We start from the raw sequence: 10712 nt of genomic DNA on the forward strand, positions 1-10712 counted from the left end.
GGAATTTGGGAAAGTCATGAAATGTCCTATAAATGTCCGTCCTATTCCTGATCTCAGGGTCTGGACTTTTATCTGAGATGAATCTGTGCTACAGGAAATTTATCACCTACACATGAGCCGTGTATGAGGGAGTCGGAGCCGTGTATGAGGGGGCCGGAGCCGTGCAGGAGGGGGCCGGAGCCGTGCAGGAGGGGGCCGGAGCCGTGTAGGAGGGGGTCGGAGCCGTGTAGGAGGGGGTCGGAGCCGTGTAGGAGGGGGTCGGAGCCGTGTAGGAGGGGGTCGGAGCCGTGTAGGAGGGGGTCGGAGCCGTGTAGGAGGGGGTCGGAGCCGTGTATGAGGGGGTCGGAGCCGTGTATGAGGGGGTCGGAGCCGTGTATGAGGGGGTCGGAGCCGTGTATGAGGGGGTCGGAGCCGTGTATGAGGGGGTCGGAGGTTTGGCTTACAGACTCCACAGCCCTGACAGAATGTGTGATCTCTGCAAATGCCAAGATTGACCGGCGGCAACCGGAGGGACTGTGCAGCCGCCAAGGACCCAGAGGACACCGGACCTCCATGTTTGTGGACAGCACCGATATCCCCTCCTGTGCTGTATACACCTGGGGCGACTCGTCACCGGGGCTGGGATTAAAAATATTAGGACACAACATTACTTATAATGAATGCACAGGAAGAGGGGGGGGCAGAGACAGGAGGGGGCGGGGCAGAGACAGGAGGGGGCGGGGCAGAGACAGGAGGGGGCGGGGCAGAGGAGGCGGGGCAGAGACAGGAGGGGGTGGGGCAGAGGAGGCAGGGCAGAGACAGGAGGGGGCGGGGCAGAGGAGGCGGGGCAGAGACAGGAGGGGGTGGGGCAGAGGAGGCGGGGCAGAGACAGGAGGGGGTGGGGCAGAGGAGGCGGGGCAGAGACAGGAGGGGCGGGGCAGAGGAGGCGGGGCAGAGACAGGAGGGGGCGGGGCATCAGCACTGCACTATGGCGCATGGCAGAGCTTCAATAAGTGCAGATCTTCTAGCATTACAACTTGCACTGACAGTAGTGGATCCTCACGTGCAGCGTCACCGCCAGGGAACAGAGCGGATCACTGAGGACGAAAACAGATTCAGAGACTAATAGTGACCGAGAAGGATGACAACCTCGGGTTACAGAAAGTGACACAATCCAGGTTTATTACAATCATGTGAAGCCCCGATTAAGTCTGCCGGTCCCCAAAACTGATCAACGAAATCAGCAGCAGAACCGCGATTCCCAGGGCGACGGCACAAAATAACCGGGTGATGCCGGGACAGAAGAGCTGGGTCCATGCGGCAGAACGGAGAGACCCGATATGGAGTCCGTGCGCTGCTCCCTCTGTGCCCGGCGGCTCCCGCTTTCTCGGAGCGAAGCTCTGGAGGAGTCTGTATGCGCCGAGTTATCGGGAGAGGCGTCCACTCCACCTGCGGTCAGGAGGTGTCCGCTGAGTCCATGCAGCCTCCCCCGTTCTTTATTATTTCACACTTTTAGTTTTCCTCCTCTTTCCCGTCTTCCTCGGCTCTTTTTCTTTTCTGGCGGGAGTTTCCACTTCTGGTAATTTCAGCACAATCTCATCGTCGCTGTCCTCGGCAGCATTGAAATGTGCAGATTTCCTCCTCTCCAGCACGGACGGGGTGCACACTGGGGTCAAGTCCTAAACAGAAACTGCTCATTAATATCAACCAGTGAGGGGCGACGTCAGCAGCTCGGGGTCAGCGTCCACTCACCTGACTGGTCACAGAGGTGTCAGCGTCGGTCGGGGACGCTTTCTGCTGCTTCTTCTCCGCGGTCTGGGAGAGAAGAGAATAAAAACACGATTAGAACCTGCGGCAGATCTGACCGCAGCGGAGGAACCTGCAGACGTTCATGGACCTCGCACTTCACTTCTGCACCGGGTTCCTGCACCGGTTCCTGCACCTTGTCTTCTGTGAGAGAATGAAAGCGAAAGGCCGAAATCTGCGGTGAAATCACAAGAAGCAGAAAATCTCCAGCGATTTACGGTGCAATGCACACTGGAAGAATGACCGGACAATCCTGGAGAACCCGGATTTCAGACGGATACATTTTATCTGCACTGACACATTGTGCCAACCAACAGCTGTGAGAAGTATTAGATCTGCAGAAACCTTCAGTCTCTATTCAAGGACAGCAAGCAGAGGCTTAAAGATGGTGAGAGACAAACACAAAGTCTATTAGAAAGATACAGAACTTCTCATAACGCAGGACACCGAAGTGTCCACAACAGGAGACGATGGGGAGACGAGGCGCCATCTGCACCAACGCGTCAGGACTTACAAATCCCGGGAAGTCGTAGTCGATGCCCTTCTCCGCCAGACGTTTCCTCAGCTTCTTCTCCTTCTCCAGAAGCCTCGTCGTCATTTTCTGCTCCTGGTTTGTGCTGCGCTTCATGTTGTATCTCGCCACAGCCGGAAGGGAAGGCTTCTTAAATATGGAGTTACAGCCAACGAAAAGCCTGGGGTGGACCTTCTCCGGGGGCAGAAATTCACCTGAAGAGAGAAGACAATGAACCTCCAGCTCCACAACGAGGAGACGACGCCGGGACCCCGACACTTACACTTCAGCAGCCGCTCACAGAACAGGTAATTGTTCATCGTGTCCGCAACGATTTTAGCAACTTCATCGCATTCAAACTCCACAAAAGCGTAACCTTTACTGCCCCCTGTCTGCAAAAAAACACAAAGATGATGAACACCAAATGTTACTGAAGTGTATCCTGTATTATCCTCCAGAGCTGCACTCACTATTCTGCTGGTGCAGTCACTGTGTACATACATTACATTACTGATCCTGAGCTACATCCTGTATTATACTCCAGAGCTGCACTCACTATTCTGCTGGTGCAGTCACTGTGTACATACATTACATTACTGATCCTGAGTTACCTCCTGCATTATACTCCAGAGCTGCACTCACTATTCGCTGGTGCAGTCACTGTGTACATACATTACTGATCCTGAGTTACATCCTGTATTATCCTCCAGAGCTGCACTCACTATTCTGCTGGTGCAGTCACTGTGTACATACATTACATTACTGATCCCGAGTTACATCCTGCATTATACTCCAGAGCTGCACTCACTATTCTGCTGGTGCAGTCACTGTGTACATACATTACATTACTGATCCTGAGTTACCTCCTGTATTATACTCCAGAGCTGCACTCACTATTCTGCTGGTGCAGTCACTGTGTACATACATTACATTACTGATCCTGAGTTACATCCTGTATTATACTACAGAGCTGCACTCACTATTCTGCTGGTGCAGTCACTGTGTACATACATTACATTACTGATCCTGAGTTACATCCTGTATTATACTCCAGAGCTGCACTCACTATTCTGCTGGTGCAGTCACTGTGCACATACATTACATTACTGATCCTGAGTTACATCCTATATTATACTCCAGAGCTGCACTCACTATTCTGCTGGTGCAGTCACTGTGTACATACATTACATTACTGATCCTGAGTTACATCCTGTATTATACTCCAGAGCTGCACTCACTATTCTGCTGGTGCAGTCACTGTGTACATACATTACATTACTGATCCTGAGTTACCGTATTTTTCGGACTATAAGACGCACCTAGGTTTTAGAGGAGGAAAATAAAAAACTAAAAATTTAAGCAAAAAATGTGGTCATGATGCACTTTTAAGGGGGAGGGCGGTCTTCTGCTGACACTGGTATAGGGGTAATGTCCCCCAATTCTGACAATATCCCCCATCCTGGTATATATGCAGCCCCCCTTCCTTTTATATGTGGTCCCCATCCCCATCCTGGTATGCATGGCACCCCTCATCCCTGTCCTGGTATGCATGGCACCCCTCATCCCTGTCCTGGTATGCATGGCACCCCTCATCCCTGTCCTGGTATGCATGGCACCCCTCATCCCTGTCCTGGTATGCATGGCACCCCTCATCCCTGTCCTGGTATGCACGGCACCCCTCATCCCTGTCCTGGTATGCACGGCACCCCTCATCCCTGTCCTGGTATGCACGGTCCCCCTAATCCCTGTCCTGGTATGCATAGTACCCATCATCCCTATCCTGGTATGCATGGTCCCCCTAATCCCTGTACTGGTATGCATGGCACCCCACATACCTATTCTGGTATGCATGGCACCCTTAATCCCTGTCCTGGTATGCATGGCACCCCTAATCCCTGTCCTGGTATCCATGGTCCCCCTAATCCCTGTCCTGGTATCCATGGCACCCCACATACCTATTCTGGTATGCATGGCACCCCTAATCCCTGTCCTGGTATGCATGGTCCCCCTAATCCCTGTCCTAGTATGCATGGCACCCATCATCCCTATCCAGGTATGCATGGCACCCATCATCCCTATCCTGGTATGCATGGTCCCCCTAATCCCTGTACTGGTATGCATGGCACCCCACATACCTATTCTGGTATGCATGGCACCCTTAATCCCTGTCCTGGTATGCATGGCACCCCTAATCCCTGTCCTGGTATCCATGGTCCCCCTAATCCCTGTCCTGGTATCCATGGCACCCCACATACCTATTCTGGTATGCATGACACCCCTAATCCCTGTCCTGGTATGCATGGTCCCCCTAATCCCTGTCCTAGTATGCATGGCCCCCCTAATCCCCATCAGGCTGCACATTAAAAAAAAACAAAAAAAAAACCCACACTCCTACTCACCTCTCTTCTCTCCTCCAGCACTGCGTCCTGTCTGCCTGCACTGATCTCTCCATGTGAGCAGCGCATGACGTCACTGCCATGCGCGGCTCACATGGAGAGATCAGCTGCCGGAAGTCACTGCTCCCCACGCCGGGACTGTGTGCGCGGGGAGCAGGGACTTCACTCTCCTTCATAGCCGGCACACAGCGGAGCCGCGCTGCGGCTGCTGCCGGCTATCTCTTGTACCCGCTCATTAAAGGGCATGAATATGCACCCCCTCCCTACGCCCATGGGCATGGAGAGAGGTTGAATATTCATGTCCTTTAACAGCGGGCACAGGAGATAGCCTGACAGAACTGGTGTAACTGATCCAGGTTTGCAGGTCGCTTTGCTCGGCGCTCGCAGCCTTTTCAGCTTTGCCCATAAATTTTCAATAGGATTGAGATCAGGGCTTTGTGATGGCCGCTCCAAAACATTGACTTTGTTATCCTTAAGCCACTTTGTTACCATTTCGCCAGTATGCTTCGGGTCATTGTCCATTTGGAAGACCCATTTCTGTCCAAGCTTTAACTTCCTGGCTGATGTCTTGAGATGTTGCTTCAGTATTGCCACATAATCTTTTTTTCTCATGATGCCATCTATTTTGTGAAGTGCACCAGTCCCTCCTGCAGCAAAACAACCCCACAACATGATGCTGCCACCCCCATGTTTCACAGTTGGGATGGTGTTCTTAGGCTTCTAAGCTTCTACCTTTTTCCTCCAAACGTAACGATGTCCATTATGGCCCAAAAAGTTAAATTTTAGTTTCATCACAGCACAGAACGTGTCTCCAAAAATTAAGGTCTTTGTTCCTGTGTGCATTTGCAAATCTGGCTTTTTATGTTTCTTTTGGAGTAATGGCTTCTTCCTGGCAGAGCGGCCTTTCAGCCCATGTTGATACAGTACTCATTTCACTGTGGATATTGACACAATCTTACCAGCTTCCGCCATCATCTTCACAAGGTCTTTTGCTTTTGTCCTTGGGTTGATATGCACATGTCGGACCAAACCACATTCATCTCTGGTACACAGAACCCGTCTCCTTCCTGAGCGGTATGATGGCTGGACATTCCCATCTTGTTTGTACTTGCGTATAATTGTTTGTACAGATGATTGAGACACCTTCATGGATCTTGAAATTGTACCCAAGGATGAGCCAGACTTGTGCAAGTCCACAATTCTCTTTCTGATATCTTGGCTGATTTCTTTAGACTTTCCCATGATGCTGCACAAAGAAGCAGTGTGTTTCAGGTGTGCATTCAACTACATCCACAGCTGTGTCTCTAATTAACTCAGAAGTTTCCAAACACCTGACATCATCATATGGGCCGTCCAGAATTGTTTAGAGGCATAGTAATCTTAGTGTATGGAAACTTTTCACTTTGCAGTAAGTAATAAAAATTCCTTAAACCTTCTCTCTCTCTCATTATTCTGGCATTTGGCAAATATTAAACATTATAGTATAATCCTAATTGTCCTAAAACAGGAAAGGTTTATTCTGATTTCATGTCAGATATTGAGGAAAACATGGAGATGTGTCTTTATATATAGTGGATGGAAACTTCTGGTTTCAACTGTACATTACATTACTGATCCTGAGTTACATCCACAACCTGTCTCCTCCATACATCTGTGACCTAGTCTCCCGGTACTTACCTGCACGCAACCTCCGATCCTCACAAGACCTTCTTCTCTACTCCCCTCTTATCTCCTCTTCCCACAATCGCATACAAGATTTCTCCTGTGCATCCCCCTACTCTGGAACTCTCTACCCCAACACATCAGACTCTCGCCGACTGTGGAAACCTTCAAAAGGAACCTGAAGACCCAGCTCTTCCGACAAGCCTACAACCTGCAGTGACCACCGCTGCACGACCAGCTCTACCCTCACCTACTGTATCCTCACCCATCCCTCGTAGACTGTGAGCCCTCGCGGGCAGGGTCCTCGCTCCACCATACCGCTGCACGACCAGCTCTACCCTCACCTACTGTATCCTCACCCATCCCTCGTAGATTGTGAGCCCTCGCGGGCAGGGTCCTCGCTCCACCATACCACTGCACGACCAGCTCTACCCTCACCTACTGTATCCTCACCCATCCCTCGTAGATTGTGAGCCCTCGCGGGCAGGGTCCTCGCTCCACCATACCACTGCACGACCAGCTCTACCCTCACCTACTGTATCCTCACCCATCCCTCGTAGATTGTGAGCCCTCGCGGGCAGGGTCCTCGCTCCACCATACCACTGCACGACCAGCTCTACCCCCACCTACTGTATCCTCACCCATCCCTTGTAGACTGTGAGCCCTCGCGGGCAGGGTCCTCGCTCCACCATACCGCTGCACGACCAGCTCTACCCTCACCTACTGTATCCTCACCCATCCCTCGTAGATTGTGAGCCCTCGCGGGCAGGGTCCTCTCTCCACCATACCGCTGCACGACCAGCTCTACCCTCACCTACTGTATCCTCACCCATCCACTGTAGACTGTGAGCCCTCGCGGGCAGGGTCCTCTCTCCACCATACCGCTGCACGACCAGCTCTACCCTCACCTACTGTATCCTCACCCATCCCCTGTAGACTGTGAGCCCTCGCGGGCAGGGTCCTCGCTCCACCATACCGCTCCACGACCAGCTCTACCCTCACCTACTGTATCCTCACCCATCCCTTGTAGACTGTGAGCCCTCGCGGGCAGGGTCCTCGCTCCACCATACCGCTCCACGACCAGCTCTACCCTCACCTACTGTATCCTCACCCATCCCCTGTAGACTGTGAGACCTCGCGGGCAGGGTCCTCGCTCCACCATACCGCTGCACGACCAGCTCTACCCTCACCTACTGTATCCTCACCCATCCCCTGTAGACTGTGAGCCCTCGCGGGCAGGGTCCTCGCTCCACCATACCGCTGCACGACCAGCTCTACCCTCACCTACAGGATGGTATACGGCACGAAGCAGCTACAAGAACCACTGATAAAAATTTTATATAACAAGATAAGCATTGCTCCCATCGACCTCTGTGGATTGGGCTGCAGTGGGGACATCCTGTCAGCAACACGTGACCGCTGCAGCCAATCACTGGGCTCAGTGCTGGTGCATACAACACAAGTCCTAGGAGGTCAGTGATTATCAGTGGTGGTCTGTCTCCTAGGTGAGGAGCGCAGCACTTACATGCTCTGTGCTATACAGCTAGTAAGCTCTGCTCTGCCCGCTCTGATGCTGCAGGGGTGAGGTTGTCTCTGCAGCACAGGAGAGCGCACAGTTTTCAGCAGTGATGCAGCCGCCGGCCCCAGTTGTCAGTCATCAGGGGTACAGCGCCCCCTGCAGCCAGGAAGGGGAGAGGCAGAGGAGCGGCGGCCGGTCAGTGGGGAAAGGTATTACCAGTCGGAGTCCTTTCCTCCTCCGCCGCCCCTTTAAGGAGGGGTATTTGCTCTGTCATGTGGCTCTTTACCTTTTTGCTCCGGGACAGTCGCAGGCGGGAGATCGTCCCAAATTGGCTGAAATATTCCTGGAGCTGCGGCTCGAACAGAGAGCGGGGAATGTGTCCGACGTACAGGACGCCCGGGGTGACGGCCTCCGCCTGCAGGAAGAGCGAGGAATCAGTAACCATGGAAACCACAGACCCCCACCCACCCCGCACAGCGCAATAAGGGCGGGGGGGGGGCGCCGGAGCACAGAGGCGGCAGCGATCGCCCAGCGTTTATATCATCACCGACAGCAGGAAACGTCGCCCCTAAAAATCCCCCGAGGAGAGAAGAATGGAGGCGCGAAGCAGAGAAGTGTGCGGGGGTCACCACTGCGGACCCCCTAACATCCTGCCCAGAGATCAGCGGCGCCTCCCGAGGTGAGGAAGACGCCACGCGGCAGAGACGGCGACACAACCAGAACCTGGCGGAAAAGACCCCGACCCGCGAGTCACCTGACCCACAACGCGCGTCCGACTCATCCCAGACGGCGTCCCGTTCTGTGTACGCAGCAAAGACGAAAAAAGACGAATCAACGAGGAAACACGGACAGAGATATATCCCAGCCACAAGTCTACACGCCCCCGGGGGCATACCACACACATGTATACACCCCCCCGGACACATGTATACGGGGACACAACACGTATGTGTGTGTGTGTGTATATATATATATACACACACACATACACACCTACCCCCGGCCACATGTATGCACGTATACAGGGACATAACACACACACAGTCTATATATCTATATACCCCTGGACACAGCATCCTGTACACACACTGCGCCTTTCTCCCGCACACATGGCTGTACACAGTCGGCGCTACCTGCGGTTTCTTGCGGATTTTCTGCACTTTCTTCTGGAAAACGTCCTGCAGTTTGGGGTCCAGGGAGAGCAGAGGACCCCCCGAGCTCTGCTGCTCCGCAACCTGCGCCATCTTCACCTACTGCGACTGCAACACGTGGATCCAAACCCCCAACATCGCCCCCCAGCGGCTGGAGGAGCGTAGCGACCGCCACCGCCGGAAACAGCGACACCTGGCGAACACGATGGGGAATAGCTGGAGAGCGACAAATAACAAGCAAATTCTAGAATGGGAGACACCTGGTGGTGGAAATGCAGCATAACACGTAGCAGTTATTTGCAGGAAGCGACACCTTGTGGTACATTTTTTAAATTACATCGGCCATTCACTTGTAACGTGACCCCTGGTGGTGAATGTCCAAAATAACAAAAGCGAAATGTATTGTTCTTATAAATGCGACACCTGCTGGTTAAACTTGAATTTAACGACAGCAGAACAATACTAATGCGACACCTGGTGGTAAAATCTGTGAAATGACTATAATAATATCCTGAGAAGACGACACCCGGTGGTAAATTTTGAACATTGCAACTGTATCGTAATAATGAAGCGACACCTATTGCTGAATCTCTAGTATGACAGCAGTAATTTTTCTCAATAAGCGACATCTGGTGGTGAATCTTCAACATAGCACAAGGATCGTAATAAAGGAAGCGACACCTAGTGGTAAATCTACAAAATGACATCCACAGATTCTTGATGAAGAGACACCTAAACTGCTAAACACTGGAATTAACAATTACTGAAGCGACACCTAGTGGTGACTCTGTAACATGGCATCAGAAGATTTTGAAGAAAGTGAAATCTGGTGGAATTTCTCAGAAATAACAATATCTGAGCAATAAAACTTCTAGGCTTACAAAATGACATTATTATTGACTGACGAGGCCCGAGCACAACACAAATGACACAATAAGGGTATATGCTCACCTGGCCGCTGCGTCCAATCCGCGGCAAATACTGATCGTGTGCACAGACCCTAATTCATTATATCCATTTTTCACATGCCATCCATGATTTTATGAACAATCTGTAACAAGTTTTAGCTTTTCCAGTGTCTGTGATTTATTTAACGCTTGTCCTTTACATATTGATTGTAATATTTGTCATTTTCACTCCAGAGTAAATCCTACTAATACTCTGTGCTGCTGTTAATCAAAGTATCTTCCATCATTTGCACAATTTGCTTCAGTTCTATCCAGTTTTCTGAAAACGAAGTTCTGATGAAATATCCTAACAGAGCGACAGAGAATATTGTGCACAGTTCTGGGCTCCGGTGCTCAGGAAAGACATATTGGAGCTAGAGAGGGTACAAAGGAGGGCGACTAAGGTAATAAAGGGAATGGAGGGACTAGAATACCCAGAGAGGTTGTCAAAATTAGGCCTATTTACATTGGAAAAGAGAAGGCTTAGGGTAGACCTCATAAACATGTATAAATACATCAGGGGGCAGTACAGAGATCTCTCCCATGACCTGTTTATACCAAGGATGGTGACAAAGACGAGGGGGCACACTATGCGTCTGGAGGAAAGGAGGTTCCTGCACCAGCATAGAAGGGGATTCTTTACGGTCAGAGCCGTGAGACTCTGGAACTCTCTGGGAGAGGAAGTGGTGATGTCCAACTCACTTAATGAGTTCAAGAGAGGCCTGGACGCCTTTCTTGAGA

General features: G+C 51.6%; 1 protein-coding gene across 2 annotated transcripts; it reads right to left on the reverse strand.

Moving 5' to 3' along the window:
* Positions 1–1134: 1134 nt before the first annotated feature.
* On the reverse strand, positions 1135–9168 carry NIFK (nucleolar protein interacting with the FHA domain of MKI67). 2 transcript variants are annotated; one of them, XM_073647507.1, is made up of 6 exons: positions 9007–9168; positions 8160–8288; positions 2580–2688; positions 2300–2511; positions 1732–1794; positions 1135–1658 (listed from the first exon to the last, which is right to left on the reverse strand). In XM_073647507.1, the coding sequence occupies exons 1-6, from the start codon at positions 9115–9117 to the stop codon at positions 1479–1481; spliced, it is 804 nt and encodes a 267-aa protein (XP_073503608.1). In that variant the 5' UTR covers positions 9118–9168; the 3' UTR covers positions 1135–1478. The 2 variants fall into 2 exon arrangements, with proteins under 2 accessions (XP_073503608.1, XP_073503609.1); XM_073647508.1 differs by lacking the exons at positions 8160–8288; positions 9007–9168 and adding an exon at positions 5182–5319.
* Positions 9169–10712: the final 1544 nt, after the last annotated feature.

Source organism: Phyllobates terribilis, unplaced genomic scaffold (genome assembly GCF_046119375.1).
Source record: "Phyllobates terribilis strain yellow unplaced genomic scaffold, ASM4611937v1 Scaffold_9__5_contigs__length_417890890, whole genome shotgun sequence".
Taxonomy (NCBI): domain Eukaryota; kingdom Metazoa; phylum Chordata; class Amphibia; order Anura; family Dendrobatidae; genus Phyllobates; species Phyllobates terribilis.

Coding starts and splice junctions, on each gene's coding strand:
- NIFK (XM_073647507.1), bottom strand. CDS start 9,117: ATGGCGCAGGTTGCGGAGCAGCAGAGCTCGGGGGGTCCTCTGCTCTCC. Junction 8,289..9,006: donor AAATCCGCAAGAAACCGCAG/GTAGCGCCGACT, acceptor CTCTTCCTGCAG/GCGGAGGCCGTCACCCCGGG. Junction 2,512..2,579: donor CTGTGAGCGGCTGCTGAAGT/GTAAGTGTCGGG, acceptor TTCTCTCTTCAG/GTGAATTTCTGCCCCCGGAG.